This window comes from Spea bombifrons, chromosome 4 (assembly GCF_027358695.1).
Source record: "Spea bombifrons isolate aSpeBom1 chromosome 4, aSpeBom1.2.pri, whole genome shotgun sequence".
Classification (NCBI taxonomy): domain Eukaryota; kingdom Metazoa; phylum Chordata; class Amphibia; order Anura; family Pelobatidae; genus Spea; species Spea bombifrons.
The window spans coordinates 61,712,349-61,731,292 of NC_071090.1; the positions used below are offsets into that span (position 1 = coordinate 61,712,349).

At 37.7% G+C, this 18,944-nt stretch overlaps 2 protein-coding genes across 2 annotated transcripts; one reads left to right on the forward strand and one right to left on the reverse strand.

Moving 5' to 3' along the window:
- Nucleotides 1–229: 229 nt before the first annotated feature.
- DNAJC2 (DnaJ heat shock protein family (Hsp40) member C2) lies at nt 230–10,581 on the forward strand. Its single transcript, XM_053464259.1, has 17 exons — nt 230–378; nt 1,637–1,827; nt 2,282–2,357; nt 2,827–2,925; nt 3,684–3,825; nt 4,458–4,538; nt 5,333–5,398; nt 6,013–6,104; nt 6,955–7,076; nt 7,548–7,697; nt 7,959–8,047; nt 8,487–8,556; nt 8,864–9,051; nt 9,475–9,575; nt 9,693–9,803; nt 10,116–10,267; nt 10,459–10,581. The coding sequence occupies exons 1-17, from the start codon at nt 321–323 to the stop codon at nt 10,531–10,533; spliced, it is 1,863 nt and encodes a 620-aa protein (XP_053320234.1). The 5' UTR covers nt 230–320; the 3' UTR covers nt 10,534–10,581.
- PMPCB (peptidase, mitochondrial processing subunit beta) lies at nt 10,543–18,322 on the reverse strand. Its single transcript, XM_053464260.1, has 13 exons — nt 18,220–18,322; nt 17,052–17,192; nt 16,426–16,512; nt 16,099–16,228; nt 15,330–15,528; nt 15,096–15,175; nt 13,851–13,957; nt 13,494–13,637; nt 12,677–12,837; nt 11,625–11,710; nt 11,457–11,545; nt 11,020–11,095; nt 10,543–10,776 (listed from the first exon to the last, which is right to left on the reverse strand). Exons 1-13 carry the CDS (start codon nt 18,292–18,294, stop codon nt 10,712–10,714), a joined length of 1,440 nt encoding a protein of 479 aa, XP_053320235.1. The 5' UTR covers nt 18,295–18,322; the 3' UTR covers nt 10,543–10,711.
- Nucleotides 18,323–18,944: the final 622 nt, after the last annotated feature.

The following is an 18,944-nucleotide window of genomic DNA, read 5'->3' on the forward strand; positions in this document are numbered from 1 at the left end:
ACGCTGTTCCAGTATATAACTCTCCATATAAGAAATAGCAGTGAGGAATGTGTTGGCATACAGGTTGTTGATGCATTTCACGTATCAATCTACAGGGTAAAGCCACGCACTGTTACTAGGAAGCACGCACCATCTATTATCTTAGCACAGTGCAGCGCACGGAACGCTTGAATTGCGTACTTGCTGCCGCCCGGACAATATTGTCTGTGGAACACGGCTGTTACCCGGAAGTGCATCTCTTGCTTCCATGCGGCTTTGTCCGTCAGTGCCGGGAGAGAAAGGTTCCTGCAGCGCTCCCCGGAGTCCGGCAGATTTGCACCATGCTCCTTGAAGCCAAACCCGAGCATGTCACCGTGGTCACCAGGACCCTGAGTGCAGGTACTGTGGCACGGATCAGCGGGTCCTCCCCTCTCGGATTCCGACCTGTGTCCGTACTAGTACCATTGGACTGGCATACAGCAGGGGTCACTGTGATAGCTGTACAGTAAATGGGATAAATATAGTGCCGTCATGTTCTTCTAGATCGTGAGCTCCACAGAGCAGGGCCGTCCTCACCTTCTGATTCTGTAAATACACATTGTGTTCTGCCACCTGTACAGCGTTGCAGAATATGAGAGCTCTAAATAAACCAATAAAGCACATATACTGTCAGTGATGTTCAGCTTGCAATCTGACCACTGTTTAATTTCTCTAATTGTAATATTCTTTTGGATTCTAATGTGTTATTCATTATCACATTTTCAATACGTTACGGTATTTATTTTTAAACCTGCAGTAAAGATTTCAACCAGCCTACCAGAATGTTTCATGACATTTATTTATATAGCTCTAACAGTTTCCGTAGCACTGTTACAATCCGTGGAATAATTTAAATCACACATAAGTACAAATGGAACAGAGGGCCCTTGCTCTTGTGAGCTTACAATCTAATTAGCGGTTGAGTAGCTGGCAAGTTTAGAGGATAAACCAATCAGGTGTACTGTTAATTCATGCACACTTATGAGTTTGTACTTGTCACACGCAGTGATTTCTTCTATAGGTTACATATTGTTTCCCGGAATTACAGGTGTTGAATCATCTCTAAAGAGTGAATGTAGAACAATAGAATCTTCTTGGACATAGAATTTGAAGGCACAAAAGACCCGTTCGGGCCGTCTACTTTACCTGTTTTTCCTGATGTAAAGACTCAGCCCTTAATCAGTCCTTAGTCTCATCTTAGATTCAGGATAGCTTTATGTCTATCCCATGCATGTTTGAATTCCTTCACCATATTAGCCTCTACCACTTCTGCTGGAAGATAGTTCCATTTACCATCCTCCTGGTAAAGTAAAACTTTCTTACATCTAAGCCTCTAGTTTTAGATTATGACTTCTTCTTTCTCCTCCTATACTTTGTTAAACTATTTAATAACCCTCCTCTGAACTCTTTAAAATGTCAATATTCTTCTGGAGATGGGGGTCTCCTGAACTGTAAACAATACTCTAGGTGGACTGTAAGGCTGAGGATGGATTCCACATTGGAAAAGTTCTTAAATATACTGCAAATGTTACCCGACTGACACAAACATATATATGCATGCTTGATGTTAACATGAATTGTTTATTCCTGTAAGTAAGCATCGCTATTTCTCTATCAGCCTCAGTACTATGCCAGGTCGAACCTGTGGGAAGATGGTTTGAAGCCTTCATCAAACGAAGAAACAGGAACGTTTCCGCCTCGTTCCAGGAGTTAGAGGATGAGAAGGAGTCATCTGAAGAGTCTGAGGATGAAGAGTTTCAGATAGAAGAATTTGCACTTTTGAAAACGCTCGATCCCAAGGACTGGAAGGTTCATATTCCCTTTAACTCTATGTGAAATTAGAAATGGTGTTTGCTACTTATTGCCAACTAAAGGTAGTTTGGCATTCTAGCATAATTATGTGCTATTGTCAAAATTCCTTGTGTAAGAACAACTGTAGACTATTAATAAACTGTTCTAAAGTACAAAGTTACAATATAAAGTTAAATGTTACATGTACCTCTTCCAATGGTAGTCATACCAGAAGTTACTTCACCAATCCTGCTTGCTGTGCAATGTGAGCAAAGTTTCATTTATGAGAGTTTCCTCGTGATGTCAGCTGCCTTTTTTTGTTATTTGCACATTTGCCCTCTGTCATTGGGAGTCTGTTTCTTGTGTTCCTAATGTATTTCTGCAACCCCAAGATACCCCATCTGTGCTGTAATATGAAGTATTTGGATGGGTTAAGGGTATAATATTTTAATTGTCTTTTTCATTCTTGCAGAACCAAGATCACTATGCTGTACTCGGACTGAAGAATTTGAGGTATAAGGCCACACAGAAGCAGATCAAAGCAGCACGTAAGTGATATTAAACTTTCGCAAATTAACTTTACAGGTACACTAAATTAAGATATGTATGTGTTAACTGATTTAATTCTGCAATATTTGTTCGCTTGTTTTTCCTCATTTATTGATCCTCTTTTATGCAGCCAGTCATTCCTTTTTGAGGAAGAGGAAAAGGCAAAGACAGGAAATAAATTAATATGCTAGTTTTTCCATGAAATTAATTTCTAAAAATATGTAGATGCCAGTTCTTCTCGAGCCAGTAATATAACTTCAAGTGTTTCTAGGCTACTGTATCGGTAGCAATATTTGTTTAAAGACATGTTTATTGCATTGGTAAACAGAACAAAATAGCAAATAACTTGCATTTATGAAATTTACCTCCCAAGAACGAAGGCAAGCATGTCTTTCAGATCTGTCATAGTTACATGTGTAAGTAAAAAATACTGTTGTTGAACTAAACATAATTACTGGTTATTAACAGATAAAGCAATGGTCCTGAAACACCATCCAGACAAGAGAAAAGCAGCCGGGGAGCAGATTGTTGAAGGTGACAATGACTACTTCACATGCATCACCAAGGGTGAGTGTCCAGGAGCAGTATGCAGGCTACTCGCAATTTCCTGTATTTCCCCCTTCTGTACTCCGGAGGCTTTTGCTTTCTGATTTGAAATTGAGAAAATAGTATATTTTACTGAATATCCAACATACCAGTGTACAATGGGATGTGATAAAAACAAATCCCTTTGTGAGCACAACACACTCCTTCAGAATGTGGTCACTGATGTCAGCTCAACATGGTGCATATACAACAGAAGAAAATAAAAAGAAAGTGTAATAGGATACCACCACAAGGAACAAAGTGCAATACACTCACAAGGGAAGAACAAAAAAGTATTTTCAATAACTACCAGTCTTCCCTCTGTTGGATAAAATTGTTCAGTACCTAAGTAAGGTTAAGGAATAGATATTAAAAAGAAATACAACACAATACCCCACTGCAACAGCAGAAGAAAGCCCCTGACTCCAGTAGGCTGTCCTCCTAGTACGTCCACTCCAGGGTCCAAAGCTACTTTTAGCCAGCTGAGGGATCAAAGCAGAAAGTAAATGCACTATTAAGGTAGGGCCTGGCTTAATCAGGAGAAAAAATATAATTGTATGAATTGGGTGTGACAGTGTGGGGGTATCTTGTTTTAGGATATGTATGCAGCTGTAATTAGTATACTTTGATCACAGAGAGGAAAGTCAAAAGAACTTATGATCTAGCTGCATTTTATGTATCATATGTAACACAGCAGAGCTGTTAGTAATAGTAAAACTTGTTTGTTTTGCAATCTGTAGCAAATGAAATTCTATCTGACCCACTGAAGAGGAGAGCGTTTAACAGCATCGATCCAACTTTTGACAACTCTGTACCTTCCAAAAATGAAGGCAAAGACAACTTCTTTCAAGCATTTGCACCTGTGTTTGAGAGAAACAGCAGGTAAAAACGGTGTAGTGATCATGACTTGTGGAATATCCATTATCCTTCCTATTGCTTTACTGGTTGAAGTATAATAAAATATTCCTTTAAGTGGATTAACAAGGGCTAATTTGAAAGACTTTGTTCCGCCATATGAAAATCCTATTTCTTGAATTTTAATCATATTTTCTTTGTTGCAAAGTCCCAAATAAAAGCATTTTGAAGATTTTGAAAACTAAGATGTGTATGTGCCATCAGACAAAACTTGTATATAGTTGCAAAAAATTCCATGAGGTCCACAGCAGATATGCACAGAAGAGCAAAAAGGAATCGGTGTATTTCTGTTCTAGTGAATACAGTATATTAGAGATGTTAAATACATTCCTAATGGACATGTGAAAGCAGTTTGCCGTTTGGTAAAATAATTAGAAATACCTTTTGGAACTTCACAATATTTGTGGTCTGCCTTAAAGTAAGCAGCCTTGTGCATGACTATGGAAGAATATCCGGTTTAGTTTCTTACGTTTAGAAATGTTTAATCATTTATGGTTTCTGTAGAACATTAAAGTTTACTTGACTACAGAGAATCCAGAAATTTGCAACTCTATTCAATATTTCCTCCTTACTAATTGTTGGATATTTGACTGTTGCAGGTGGTCAAACCAGAAAAATGTCCCAAAACTTGGAGATATGAATACATCTATTGAAGATGTGGATGCCTTTTATTCTTTCTGGTAAGTGTCTGTAAAATGAGCTTTTAAGGTGAACGGAGTAGCCAGTGTGTTATTTACCTTATCACCAGTTGAGCAGTCAAATTGTAATAATATTTCACTGGCCCTTACCTTTTTTGTAATGTGTGCTCTATCAAAAAATAATTTTCCAACTAATTTCACTGGGTGTTTTTTGAGTTTGAAAACACCTCATAATTGTGTGATGTTCATCTACCCTTTGTATTTACAAACAGATATTAAGATGTGCATCACTTATTATGCTCTCAGGCCAAAGATGCTCCGCAAAAAATCTATTTTCTAAAAAGAATACAACCATGACTAGTTCCACGAAGGTTCCCCACCAACCTCTCATAAAGAGTGAAGTGAAAAAAGAATGTTCACTTTTATTTTTATTTTTTTCTTCATAAATTAGGTCCTGAAATATCTCATTTTATATACAGACGTGTGCAGTAATACCCCACATGCCATGTGTTAATGGTTTAGGAGGGCTAGCGTCAAGCTTACTTTGTCATTTAAGTTAATATGTCACTGACGCTTCCATGGCTTGGTCTGGAACTGGTTGGTGGTCCATGGGCACTGTGATTTTACCATTTTGATTTATAACACCAGTTGTGTGTGTGTGTATAATATGCACCACCAGTGAGAAAATGTTAACCTTTTGGTTAGCTAAGTGAGGAATGCAGTCTCTATGTAAGCTCAGAAGGATTTCATCATGAGATTTTAAGTTCTAGGGCTACATGCTGTGCATAGCAGTCTTGTTTTTGGTTGAATTTACATTGAACCTGTGTTCATTCAAGGTATAATTTCGATTCTTGGAGAGAATTTTCATACTTGGATGAAGAGGAAAAAGAAAAGGCGGAGTGGTAAGTTTTAGCATTTCATATGCTTAGACCCCATTATGGAACATTATGTAAACTATTTGTAGATGCATATCATTGTTGTGATAAATAAATATTAATACAATTTGTAGCAATTCAGTGCGGTAAATATTAAAAATGCCTTTTTGGATTTTTGTTTGGTACCTCTTGCAAATTCTGCAGATTGCCCCATATCTGTTTGCCTCTATCTCTATCTACTCCAGTGCTGAGTAGATTGAGGTTTCCAAGGGGTTTAATGCATCCCCTCCATTAAAGCTAATTTAAAAACAGATGTTCAAAGTGCCTTTTCAGTTTCCTTGCCATGAAAACCAAGTATTATGAATAAGGCAACATTTAAAATGATTAAAGAATTAGATATGGTTATAATGTGGGCATTGAATAGCATAAGTATTGATATTTCTAATGCTATTTAGCTTACAAAAGTATGACATTCATCACATTAGGCAGAAGTGCACCTTTAAGTGATATGCCCTCAATTTTTTTGTTCTGATTCTTTGCAATGATTAGCTGCGCAATATACTTGTGTGTGAGCCATGTGCTTTGTCCTGGTACGTTTATAAAATATTATAAATAACTATTACTTTTTAAATCATATATAGCCGTGATGAGAGGCGGTGGATTGAGAAACAGAATAAGGCAGCCCGAGCACAGAGGAAAAAAGAAGAAATGAACAGGATAAGAACATTAGTTGGTATGTATCCTGTTTTTGCATGTTGGTTGTTTAGCCAATACATGTTGGTTATAGATGTTAAGTTATAGCCAGTTATACCTTTGTTATTACATATCCCTGCTGACTTAAGTTAAAGCATGAGCAAGTAGCTGTGTTTTGAAAGAAATTCACCGCAAACGTGGTGTGCCACTTTCCGCAAACACATGGCATCCAATTCTGCTTACCGACAATTCTGAGAACGACAAAATAAACTAGTGTTAATTCAGAAAGAGGGCACTAAATGGGGCAGAAAAGGGATACGGGTAACGTAAAAGAAATGTAGGAGTGAAAGGTAAAATTCAAATAGTTGCCTAGGGCTTTAGGATCAGCTTTAGGAAACCCTTCATCACAGAAAGTGTTGTGAATTCATTGCACTGCCTTCCTGATATAGTGGTATATTCTGACTGCCTGTAATATCACATGACTGTTCATGATCCTCACTGTGCTTTATATGGAGAATGACTGTGAGTCTATCTCCGTATTTAAATGTCATTTCATTATGTAACTAAAACATAACTTTGTTTCCTGCATCAGTATCGCTATACTTCATGTTGCAAGGAAATGAATTTCCATGTTAAACAATGTACCGCCTGTAACTCCTTCACGGTGTATTTATCCCTCTGACAAGGTGATGTAGGCAACTATTCTGAAAGATACAGTATGAGATCAAGCAAAATAGTATTTGTTTTGGTGACTATATGAAATGATTATGCTCTACAAAGTCGGCATTATTGAAAATGTCTAAGCGTTATGCTTATTTACTTTAGCATGTCTGTCTGCAATCTGTTTTTTTCTTTTTATATATATTTTGTGAATCTGTTCTTGTGCCTAGACAATGCATATAGCAGCGACCCTAGAATAAAGAAATTTAAAGAAGAGGAGAAGGCTAGGAAAGAAGCAGAAAAGAAAGCCAAAGCTGATGCCAAGCGGAAAGAGCAGGAAGAAAGAGAAAAGGTGAGCGGAGAGATTGGGTATAGAGTCTTCTGAATTCCCCTGGGATGTATGAATATTCCTATGTTTTACGCAGTCTGTGTTTAAGGAGGAAGGAAGCACTTTCAGGGCAGGGGAATGAGTTCAATTTTGTGGTTTTTACTACTGCATTTGTCACTGATCTTTAAACTAATTATACTCACAGAAAAAAGCCATTCCAATTTTAATGAGCAGTGTATGTAACATTTCTACCTTTAGAAAGTGGTAAAAATGGAACATTTCTTTCTAGTTGCAAATTCTATAATTTCATGAGAACTCCGTTTCAAAATGACTTCAATAGATTGGTGTTTTCTTTGAAGCTAAATCCAGCCTCTTTATAAAATAGGATAAATGCTGCCTGTTTCACACAAAATATCTTTAATAATGCATTAGACGTGAAATGTCGAAAGTAGCCAGAGGAGTAGTTATTAATTAATCTGCAAATCTGTGCTTCAGCAAAAACAAGCAGAGCTAGAAGCTATACGGCTGGTAAAAGAGAAAGAAGACGAGGAGGCCAGACAACAAGCCCTACTCGCAAAAAAAGAAAAAGAAATACAGAAGAAAGCCATAAAGAAGGAACGTCAGAGGCTGCGGACATCATGCAAGGTTGGTGAATGCCAATGATGTACAAAACACTTCCAATGGTCTGCTGCAGTGCTTTCTATTGTTTTATTGGGTGGCCGTTAGATCTAAGGGCAACTAGGGTCCTGGGACTGACTGCCTTCACACCGTATTCACAATTGAATGATAAACTGCTTTTACTGTTTAAAAAACACTTTTTCAGGCTACATTGTCATATCTTTTATTTACAGAAAAACACATGACTTTGTTAGGATAACATGTTTCTTTTTTTATTTTATTTTTTAGAATTGGAGTTATTTCTCTGATAAAGAAGCAGAAAGTGTGAAAATGATGGAAGAAATTGAAAAACTGTGTGACCGCCTTGAGTTAGCTAGGTAATCCAGATTTTCTTAATTCTCGGTGAAACGTGCAGAAGATGATATGAAGATGCCAGGACCACAGCCTTTGATGTTGCTTAGACCTTCAGACCCCCAAGGGGCAAGAAACAGGCAACACTTTTTGGATATTTGGGATGAGCAGGAGCATCTCAATTTAAAAAAAATAAAAAATTAAATATTACTTGTGTTCAGGCAAGAATACACATAACGCCTGGCCTTTTTATGGCTTTCTATGCCGAGAGTTGCTTTATACTATATTCATATTCTGCACCCAGTCTATAGCCCTGCAAACAAATTTTCATAGTGGTCCACCTTGTCATAGTGTCAGTCTTTGTTAATCAATGTTGTTATGGCACACAAGCAGTAAATCAAAATATAATTATATATATATTATATGTCACTAGGTCATATAATTTTTATTGTATTTAATTTTCAGTTTACAGTCCTTGAATGAGACCTTGTCAGCCAGCTCAAAGGAAGAAGGGAAACTTGCTGTAGAAAAACAGGTATTTGGACTGTAATCTGCGTGATATATATATATTGTCTTCAGCAGTTACCTATTGTGCGGTGCTGCAAGCTATGTTTCAGTAAATAGAAATAATGTGTAATCATGCTGAGTGACATAGATGTTTGAGAGACAAAGGCATTGATTATAGGCATTGACCTAATGGTCCCCTCTTACTAGGCAGAGGTTCACAGGCATGCATTTGTAGACCAGTTTTGCCAAACTTATTGCATATCCTATGTGGTTCTCCTAAAACCGATGAACGTGCACTTGGAATTCCTACGAGAATGTGCTGTATCTGTCCACAGATTACAGAAGTGAATGCCCAACTGCGAAAAGAGAAAGAGGAGGAAGAGGCTCGCATGCGACAGTCTACAAAAGGAGCAGATCAGTCTGCGTCAGCAGGAGGGGGAGGCAGCAGCAAATCCTGGTCTGAAGATGACTTACAATTACTGATAAAAGCTGTCAACTTGTTTCCAGCTGGGACTAATGCAAGGTTAGTCGGTTATGGTTTTGTGGCAATAAAGCACTTTTCTTTTCTTTCACTTCTCTTTAAAATGTTAATTTTACACTTTGATAAAAATCAACAATTACTTTTTCTCTGTCACCAACATCACTCAATATATTGAAATTATATCTACAAGCACTATTCACAGAATGTTAAAGTATAGAAGACTTTTCATTTTAAGGTCACCCTATGCCCTCTAAGGCGAATTACTATGAGTGTGGTGTCCATTTATCGGTCCTTGTTATCTTGGAATCAGGGCAGTGATGTGCAGAAGCATTAGAATTGCATTACTAAGCTACAGGTTTCAGGATATTAGTGTAATTTGCAATTTATAGATATACGTATGTATAATTACACAGTATGTGTAAAAGCAGAGAATGTAAGATTCAAATGTTTCTTTTGTGTTTCTAGGTGGGAAGTTATTGCCAATTATATGAACCTACACTCCAGCTCTGGAATTAAACGCAATGCAAAGGATGTTATCAATAAAGCAAAGTCCCTGCAGAAACTAGGTAATGTAAAACATATGTATATATATATAGTTTCAGCCACAGCTATTTATAACTTCTGATAATATCTGTTTATATTTGTGGGTAGATTTTAGATTAATAATGTAAACCTTATTTCAGATCCCCAGCAAAAGGATGACATAAATAAGAAAGCATTTGACAAATTCAAGAAGGAACACAAAGTTGTACCTCAGTCCGTAGATAACGCCGTACCTTCTGAACGCTTTGAACGTAAGTTTTTATATAGTACAGACACTGGTGCCTTCTTAATGGTGGGAATGATATTGTTGTATTAACTTTTCTTATTTATTAACTAGCTCACTATTTTTTAATGGGCATTTGGCGTATGCATTCTTTATTGGGATAAGAAATTAAGACTTTTAAATAATCCCTCTTTCGATAGATCAGTTTTTTTTATTCATAGAAAGCTACTTTCTTTGGGTTATTTAGTTTTACTCTAGATGTAAAATGACATGTACAGACGCTTAAAAAAACAAAAAAGCTAGATGTTTATTTCTGGTATCGTTATTACCGTTCCCACAGCGCCTGGAGACTCCACTCCCTGGACCACAGAAGAACAAAAACTGCTAGAGCAAGCTTTAAAGACATACCCTGTGAACACCCCCGAGAGGTGGGAAAAAATAGCAGACGCTGTCCCTGGCCGCTCCAGGAAAGACTGCATGAAGAGATACAAGGTCTGTGGATGCCTTTGTTTGTATGTGTAAAGTGTGACTAAGCGGTCAAATTTGTAAAACTATCCTGTCACCCTGCTTCTCTTTCGCGGCAAATGTTACGTTACACATATAGAACCGTGTTTTACTTCTTAATCCACCTTAAGTGTTTGTTTTTTGTGGCTTCTTATTTTGTATATTGCTTCTATCCTTAGGAACTGGTTGAAATGGTGAAAGCCAAGAAAGCTGCTCAAGAACAAGTGCTGAACGCTACAAAGGCCAAGAAATGAGGCAGTTGAAACTGTGTGTTATATTTTATAATAAAAAAGGAAATACTACACCAGTATTTGACTGTATAAATTATAACATTGTCTTTAAATGTACAAAAGGGTTCAGCTATAAACTGTAGCCCAGGAAGGCGAATTCTCCATGGTAGACACAAGGCCATGTGTACCAGACTCATCTTCTCTATTGCCTCAGCCAGTACATTCCACTACGGATTCTGTCGTAATCCGGTAGTAGTCCAATGGGGCCTGGAGAAACACAGAAAATCAAAGGTGGGCTTTAAACAGATTTTTGTAGGTTATCAACGATGTTGGTCTTTAACACCTACAACCTCAGAATTTCGCCAGTAAAACACAACATGAAATCAAAATTATTCTAATCACTTATCTCCAAAACACATAATCCATGAAAGTATCTTCATAAAACCAGAAAAAAAATTCTGCATTATCTTCACTTAATTAAATCCCCTTTCACATAAAGCATTTACTTACCTACAGCAGCAATGGCTGGACTCTTATCATAAATATATTTTGTGCAAACATCTCGGATGGTCTGGGCATCAATCAACTGAACAAAGAAAAAAAGTGAGGATGTTAAAAAATCCAAATTGATATTTGTATTGTCTTATCTATAGCAGCTGTTGGAGCTTAGCTATGGCAGTCTCTACTATCAAATCTAAGTGTAAACAATGTAACCTGAAGCAAAATACAAGTTTCAAGCCAACTGTACTTTGTCTATAGGCCTAGATTCAATAACATGCTCAACTGAAGGTGGGATTGACATTAATCTTAGAAGTGTATTAAGACAGTACTTCAGACCATAACTACAGCAAAATATTTTGCCATTAATGAGTGATTTATCAGCAGAATAGAAACGCAATCCGTGCAGTACTCATTAAATTACCTAACACCTCCAAAGGAAGACTTACATCAATTCTTGCTTCCAGTTCAGGCAGTGGGATTCTGCGATTGTAGCATAACATTTGTCGACCAATATCCTCGCAGATTGGTGTAGAGCCTTTAAGACAAAAAAATATACTTAATAAAGGTTCATCTATAGCATTCTGTTGAGATGCCTTAAAATGTGTGGCATTTACCATCCAGCTGAAGCAACATGTTTGTTTTTAGGAGATTCTTGGCTCGTGCAACTTCATTTTCTGTGACACTTGTACAAAGCCGAATCCTAGAAAATGACGGAGTTGGTATTAATGTGATTGATTGCGGCTTTTGGGTGCAATCTTGTAAACATGCAAATATTTTTAATACCACAATAAATACACTGTTGAAAACCAGTATTTTAAATTGGAAGTGTGAGGGACAAACTTTTGTGGCTGCTGAGATGTGAAGGTTACAAAAGCCATTCAGTGCCAGTTTTTCACCTTTCAGGTTCTTTGCTTTTAAAACCAAGGTGTAGCAGCATAAGTATCAATAAGATCAACAGCAGTGAGGTTATAAATGGCTTACTTGGTCATACATTGGGACGGCTAAAAGTGCATGATTACATTTGTTTATGTGCTAAACATTAATATTGTGGGTTGTGAGAAGGTCTTCTCAGCCGGATGATATTACAGACCCAAATGTACTCCTGTGACGTGTTCCCATAAAAACACTGTTCCCCTTAGGAAGAATGCAAATACAGCAGACGTGAGAAGAACCTATTAGGTATATTTTGATTTATGTCAATTAAGATCCTCTGTGGGGTGCTGTAACAATTAAAAGTATTCCTTTTGGCTGTCAGCATGTACTGGGCTTCCTTGCATTTTATATGGATTCCTTTTGTGGGGTTTACAGTCCACAACATTGCCTATGCACGCCAAATAACTTTTTAGCTGTCATAGTTTTAAAACCTAGCATGTTGTTAACCCCCCCAACATAATCTAACAATGCAGGTTTTCAGGAGTTCTAGATTATAGCTGTCACACAGAAGATATACATAAAGTACCTAGAGAACCAAGAACAGAAATTAGAGCTCTGCATTAAATGTATTAGGAAAAAGTTTGCTTTTTTAAATATATAAAATGTAATTAATGGGTCAAGTTAATACTTATAGGACTAGTGCCTATTTCCATGATCCAGCCAGGTGCAGCAGAATGCTAACGCAGTAGTGATAGGTTAACCATGTTCCAAATTAATAATGATGTAAGCTTACCATTCGTTCTGGACAAAATGCATCATGTCTGCCACTGTGTTTGGCTCACAAACCATGTACAGGCCCCAGAGACCAGTGTCTGTATAGCAGGTATTGAAGGACTGGAAACTGTGACACAAGTTTCCATGGCAGGTGACCTGGGCTAGTTTACTGGACAAGTTCTGGGGACGGAATGAAATAACGTTTATGCGCATCATCAGCATGCAAGATAAAACATTTTCTTTTTTAATATTATTCCTGTATTTTACAGGCTCTCTCTAGAGCCATTTAAACAAGTGAAACTGTCCCGCAGATGACATTTATTGAAAAGGTGCATAAGCACTTTGTAGGTTTCAGAACCATAACGTGTATCCTTAACACCCTGTAGCTCCAGATCTCACCCATGAGGGTTCTGGAATTGCTCAGAGAACTATGCCGGGTGGTGGAGTGCTACTAGACATGGCACTGTACTCAATCCAAGCAACAGCCATAAGTGATAATGTTCTATTGCTCAATTATAAGAGGACCCCCCAAAATTTTAATATTAATTCATGAAAAAAAGAAAAAGCCTGAATATAAGAAATAAAACTATACTATAGGAAAAAAGTTTTACTAGTAAATATTCATTCACATGTGAACTATTTAATAAAAACCATGATTCAGAAAAATGTTTTTCTTGTTTTTACTTCTTTATTTGCCGAGCTGCCCCCTAGTTATGCACATCAGTCTCTGTTATATGGTATTGAGAAATAGTTACTACCTTGCAATTAGCATCTCTTAGACATGGATACACACAATACACCAAACATAAAATAAGAAGAAAATAGTATTTGCATACCACTCCACCTCCAAAGGACCTGTCCCAGTTCCCAATTAATGTGTTGGCCACCATAAGTGGGATCGTGTCTGGATGAGACCAGCCAACAGCCTCAACAGAAATAGCTATGTGAGCCAGAGGCATTTTATCATCTTGAACACGGATCTAGAAAAAAAATATGCAAGCTTTAATATGGGCTTTTTACACTTTATTCACACATTATGAACAAGTCAGAGAGACTCAGCTTTTCACTCAATATGCTTCAATTTTCCTTGTTGAGGTGCAGAACTTTGTATAACTAATATTGCCATCAAAGGTAAGAACTGCATAACAAAGAGGTATTACAAAACACAAAAGGTTTACGCCTGTTGTTCTTACCTCACTGCCTGTAAAGGTACAGGGGGGCAGATTCTCTCCCTCATACATAGATGGCAAATTACCAAAGTGATACTTTGCCAAATGAAGCAGCTCATCATGTAACACGCCTTAAACCAAGAAATTTGTGTTAGAATTTCACATTCACCGACAATTCCCAGAACAACTAGACAGTTACGCTTCTAATACAAGCGCACTTTCATGATGTATGCCTTATTTCCATACAAGTTAAATGCACAGATCCCTAAGAAATGACCTGCTGGAGGTCCAATGACACTACACAAAGCTCATGTGGTTATGAAGAGAACTGTGTAATTATCTGTTCATTGATTCAGAGCTGCAAACACCTTATGGCTGAAAAGATTAATAATAAAAGTGTGTACTAGATGTTAGGTTATAAATGTTCAAACTAACATTGTGGAGTTTCTAAAATTCAGAAGATTTGCTGTATTAATCTGTGGCAGCCAAACGTATTAGTTACTACAGAGAACCTGATAATGGTTATTCAAAACCCCATGCACGCTCCATCCAAGTTTTTGATGGTTTAGTAGAGTGTAATAATCAGCCCACCAAAGTGCGGAAAAGCAAAACCACAAAGCTAATAAATTACGGGTGTAGATGTCTTACTTATCAGTGTATTGGTCTGTGCCATGATATAAATCAAGTAAATTAAACGAAAGAAAGAATAAAACAAAGAAACGAGAGAGAAAAATGTAATAGAGGAACTGCTGCAATACTACCACTTGGCCGTGTTCCCTAAATACCAAGAAGAAAAATACACAAAATCTATAAAATCCGGGTGTGTGCGCTAGCTCCAACAAACAGGTTACAGAGACATGTCTTTGATGATTCTGCAATCTGGGTAGTGGGTAGACCTCTGAACACCCCACCTGGTGACGGATACATTGTTTTGAATTAAATCCAGCTGCACTTTACTGAATCCAGACATACTATACCGTTTATACTCTGGAAAGCAGGTCTTGAAGGTTACAGTGTCCATATTATTAAGCCAGCTCTAAAAATCCTCTGAAGAAGCCCCTTGAGGGTGAAACATCCGGTCACTGGCATTTGTGTATTTGTTTTGCAAGTTGATTGTATCTTATAATCAATTGCTTTTTATATGTTTGATTTAAATATTGATGCAATAAGTATCTATTAAATATATTATTTTTATACTCTGTAAATTGTTTATTTGCTTTGGAGCTAGATTTCTTACTTAAGCTAAGAAAAACACCAAATCAGATTTACCTCCAGCAGCCGCCAGGACTATCCTAGGTCCTTTGTAATGTGTTGTAATATATTCAACCAAGTCATTTCTGTTTATAGATCTGCAAGAAAGAATAATGAAAAGAACATAATTAGAACACAAATGATTTTTCATTGTTTCCCACAACCAAGCTCAGGCAGGCAACCAGTCTAGAATGGAAGCTGAATTTTACATCGCAGTTAAAGCTAAAGATTCTTCTACATTAGCCAACCTACTTGATGTTTTCAGTGGGCCCAAGTATGGTTCTTCCCAGAGCAGTGTTGTGATAGGCAGTTGCATGGAGATAATCAAAGACCACTTCCTGTAGATTAGTCTCTACTTCCTGCATCTCCCGTAGAATGACGCCTCTTTCACGTTCAATCTCTGCCTCACCTAGGGTGCTGTTCTGAATAATGTCTGCAAGGATTTCCACAGCTGCAATACAAAAGAATACAACAACTTACTTATTAACAAAGACATTGTTTACAGACTGAAGGTTTTATGGTAACGGATAAAGAGAAGCTTATCTACAAAGCTCAAAATCAAAGTGCAAAAGTTTAATACACGAAGATAAAATCTTAGTGGTTCTCGAAAAGCAATTAGTCACATGATAATGCAGCATTCCCAGAGCCAGCACCGAAGCCGACTGGCATTAAGTATACCTGGGGGTAGGAAAAAAAGCTTATGGGGGGGTCCGCTGAATTGCAAAAGAAACACCAAGAGTGTCACCCTGTAATTGCCTTTTTGGCTTCTAATTGTATAGGGGGATAACTCATACAGTTCCAGTTCTCAGAGAGTCTCGTGTGACCTAACGAGACATGCATGCGCTTTCGGTTCTCCATTTCACTGACAGTGATTGACTACAAGGCGTAAAAAATACATATTAAGATACTTACTAAGTACTTTAATATGCATTCATGTTTGGAGAAGCAATGCGAACCACTAACATACAAATCACCGAGGGTCAACTACCAGTGAGTAATAAGACACCAGTATCAGAAGTACCTCTGGGCAGATCTTTGGAGAAAGCCTTTGCGTAGTATACAGTCTGTTCCCTCGATGTGTATGCATTTAGGTGGGCACCCATGTTTTCTATCTCAAGCTCCAGATCCAGCTGGGAACGCTTTTTGGTTCCCTAAATTAGTGGAAATAAAGAAAAATGAATAAATAAAATATATTTGATTAGGAACATTTCCTAACACAGGACTTCACTTTTAAAGTGGTGTTTTTGTGTAATTTTCCAGCATGAATCTAAATATCGCTATCCAGCAAAATATTCTGTGAGGCGTTATATAACTTATTGTTATTGAAGATACATATTTTCACACATACCTTAAATGCCATGTGCTCAAGAAAATGTGCCGTTCCATTATTCATTTGGTTTTCATACCTGCTTCCTGCATCAATCCACAGGCCAACCTAATAAAACATGAAATAGGATGCCTAATAGTCTACTGTGTATGAAAACACACGAAGAAAGGTGCAATAAGGCACACATGTATACAGTGGGCATTTGGAAGGGTAAACTGGAACACCAGAAGTAAAGTACAAAATGTCATTAGACCAGATAGCACAATTATCTACTCCAAAGATGGCGTTTGGCATGCAGAGTGCACTCTATGGAATTACTCTCTTTACCTGTCACCCAGGTATATGCATTTCAGGATAAACGTACCTCCTGCACAATAGTTCCACAGAGTCCACAAGTATGTTCTTCTTTGGACTTTCTTGAGAAAGGCTCATTGAGAGCCGAAACATTGGACCTTCACCAAGCTAATAAACTTTATAAAAAGAAGACCTGCTGAGTGCATCAACTTTGTTTGCATGCTGTATATACTTTTTGGATTTTGGATTGTTAGCACCCGGGCATATTACAACTGCTTCCAGCCAAGTGAGTGCGTTGCATTCTAGATCTTTTGTGATTATATATATATATATATAAAACTAACATTGCTTACCGTGCAAGTGGACAGTCCTGAGTCCTCTGAGGCAACTCGAAGGCCATTTTCTAATGTGGTTACTTTTGTCTCCGGGACATTCAGAACTGTTTGGGTTGCCGCTTGTGCGGATCTGTGTCTGTTTATTGCAAAGTTTTGTACCTGTATAGGGAATAAAATAGTACAGAGAAGCTAGAGGATATAACTATACAATAATATATATATATATATATATATATATATATATATATATATATATATATACCGCCACAGCCATACACCAGACGAGACACAAAGCTAACCAGGACCTTAAGCATGCCCCCCCCAAAAGAAAAACTAGGCAGGTGATCCGTACACCCCAATAAAAGCCACAACATTTATTTTTATAAAAATGAACTTATCTTGGATCCACATTTACTGTATTAACCCCTTAAGGACAATGCATTTTGTTTGACTAACAAGCAAGCACCCTATGCATAACCCTAATTCATGTCAGAACACTTCAAATTTGGGGAACTTTTCCAATTCCATGAAACAATACTTCCATAAGCAAGATCATGAAATTACGCAACACAACAGTATCCATTTACACCAGCCCACGTCATAATACTGTATGTATGTATGATATATAGATATATAGATATATATAGCCACATATAACACATCAACTTTGAGGATGAAATGTTCACTTGCTGCCTAATATATCCCACCCACTGACAGATGCCATGATAAGATCATCCTGTCAATGTCAATCACCTGTCAATGGTCACAATGGGATGGCTGATCAGTGTGCGTGTTCAGATAGAACTGTTTTTATTGTTATTTCGGATTTATACATAAGAAAAGCAGTTTATATGTATGCATATATATTTATAGCAAAAGTATACTCGGTTCTTGCTATTAATAATGACAAACCGGGAGAAGCATTATTCACATAGGTTTTTCTCATTGGCCAGCGCATCACCTATTGCACTATAATGCACTGCTGGCGATTTACAGCTCCCATCATCGTGACTCGGCTCTTACACGGGTGATAACGAAACATTGCTTGCTGGCAGGCATCAGACATAAGATATCACCGGCCAGCAGTCACACAGTGTTAGAACCATACACAAAGATAATGGGGCGCACAATAACACCGACCGCATATATTCTCCCTCTGTCACGGTACCGGGATGGTCTGTGTTACCTGTGACTTCCTAGCCAGTCCACGATTCACGGTTCTGCCGATCACACTGCTCAACCTGAACAAGGACGCCGCCATGTTTCCCAGAGTCTGTCGTTCGACGTCACTTCCGCGATCTGGAATGCCTTGTCATGCAGGACAGGAGCTTGTGACCAGAACTCGGTTTTAACCCTTCGTCTTCTTAACAGAATCTCTAAAGCAGCCAGGCATGCAATACTTTTTGGAATTAACGTAAACCTTAAACAGTTATCGGTATATACGGCATGCCTTTGACGTATAAGTGAAAAATGGTTTTATACATTGCATTTTTATTTGCAATATATATATATTTACCATCCTGATATGTTGATGTTTTAAACAGTAAAATTAGTTACATTAAAATGTTAATCCCTCTAAGCCTCATTATGCCGACAGTGTACTGGCATTGCATCAAACTGCTGTTAATATATAAAGGAGTAACTCTGGTGCAAGGTTTAAAAAGCAGCCCTGTCACCATAGCAACCGATTATCAACAGCATTACATTTGTTTCTATGGTTATAAGAATTCAGACTTTGCCACAGTCACCTTTATACATAATTAGAATGTTTTATGTAATTGCAGAGTTGCTTCCACAACGTAATACCTCGTATAGGTAATCTTTTGCAGTAAATACAATGCTCTCCAGCGCCCCATACAGGCTCACCCGTGAATAACACATGCATACTTGGAGTGTCAGCTATATGCCAGA

Bases quoted from the DNA above. Each gene is read 5' to 3' on its own strand.
- DNAJC2 (XM_053464259.1), top strand. From the start codon at position 321: ATGCTCCTTGAAGCCAAACCCGAGCATGTCACCGTGGTCACCAGGACC. The intron at 7,698-7,958 runs GTTGGTGAATGC...TTTATTTTTTAG, and splicing joins GGCTGCGGACATCATGCAAG to AATTGGAGTTATTTCTCTGA. The intron at 9,052-9,474 runs GTTAGTCGGTTA...TTGTGTTTCTAG, and splicing joins CCAGCTGGGACTAATGCAAG to GTGGGAAGTTATTGCCAATT.
- PMPCB (XM_053464260.1), bottom strand. From the start codon at position 18,294: ATGGCGGCGTCCTTGTTCAGGTTGAGCAGTGTGATCGGCAGAACCGTG. The intron at 16,513-17,051 runs GTAAGCAATGTT...ATGTTTTATTAG, and splicing joins CAGGACTGTCCACTTGCACG to GTTGGCCTGTGGATTGATGC. The intron at 11,096-11,456 runs GTAAGTCTTCCT...TTCTTTGTTCAG, and splicing joins AACTGGAAGCAAGAATTGAT to TTGATTGATGCCCAGACCAT.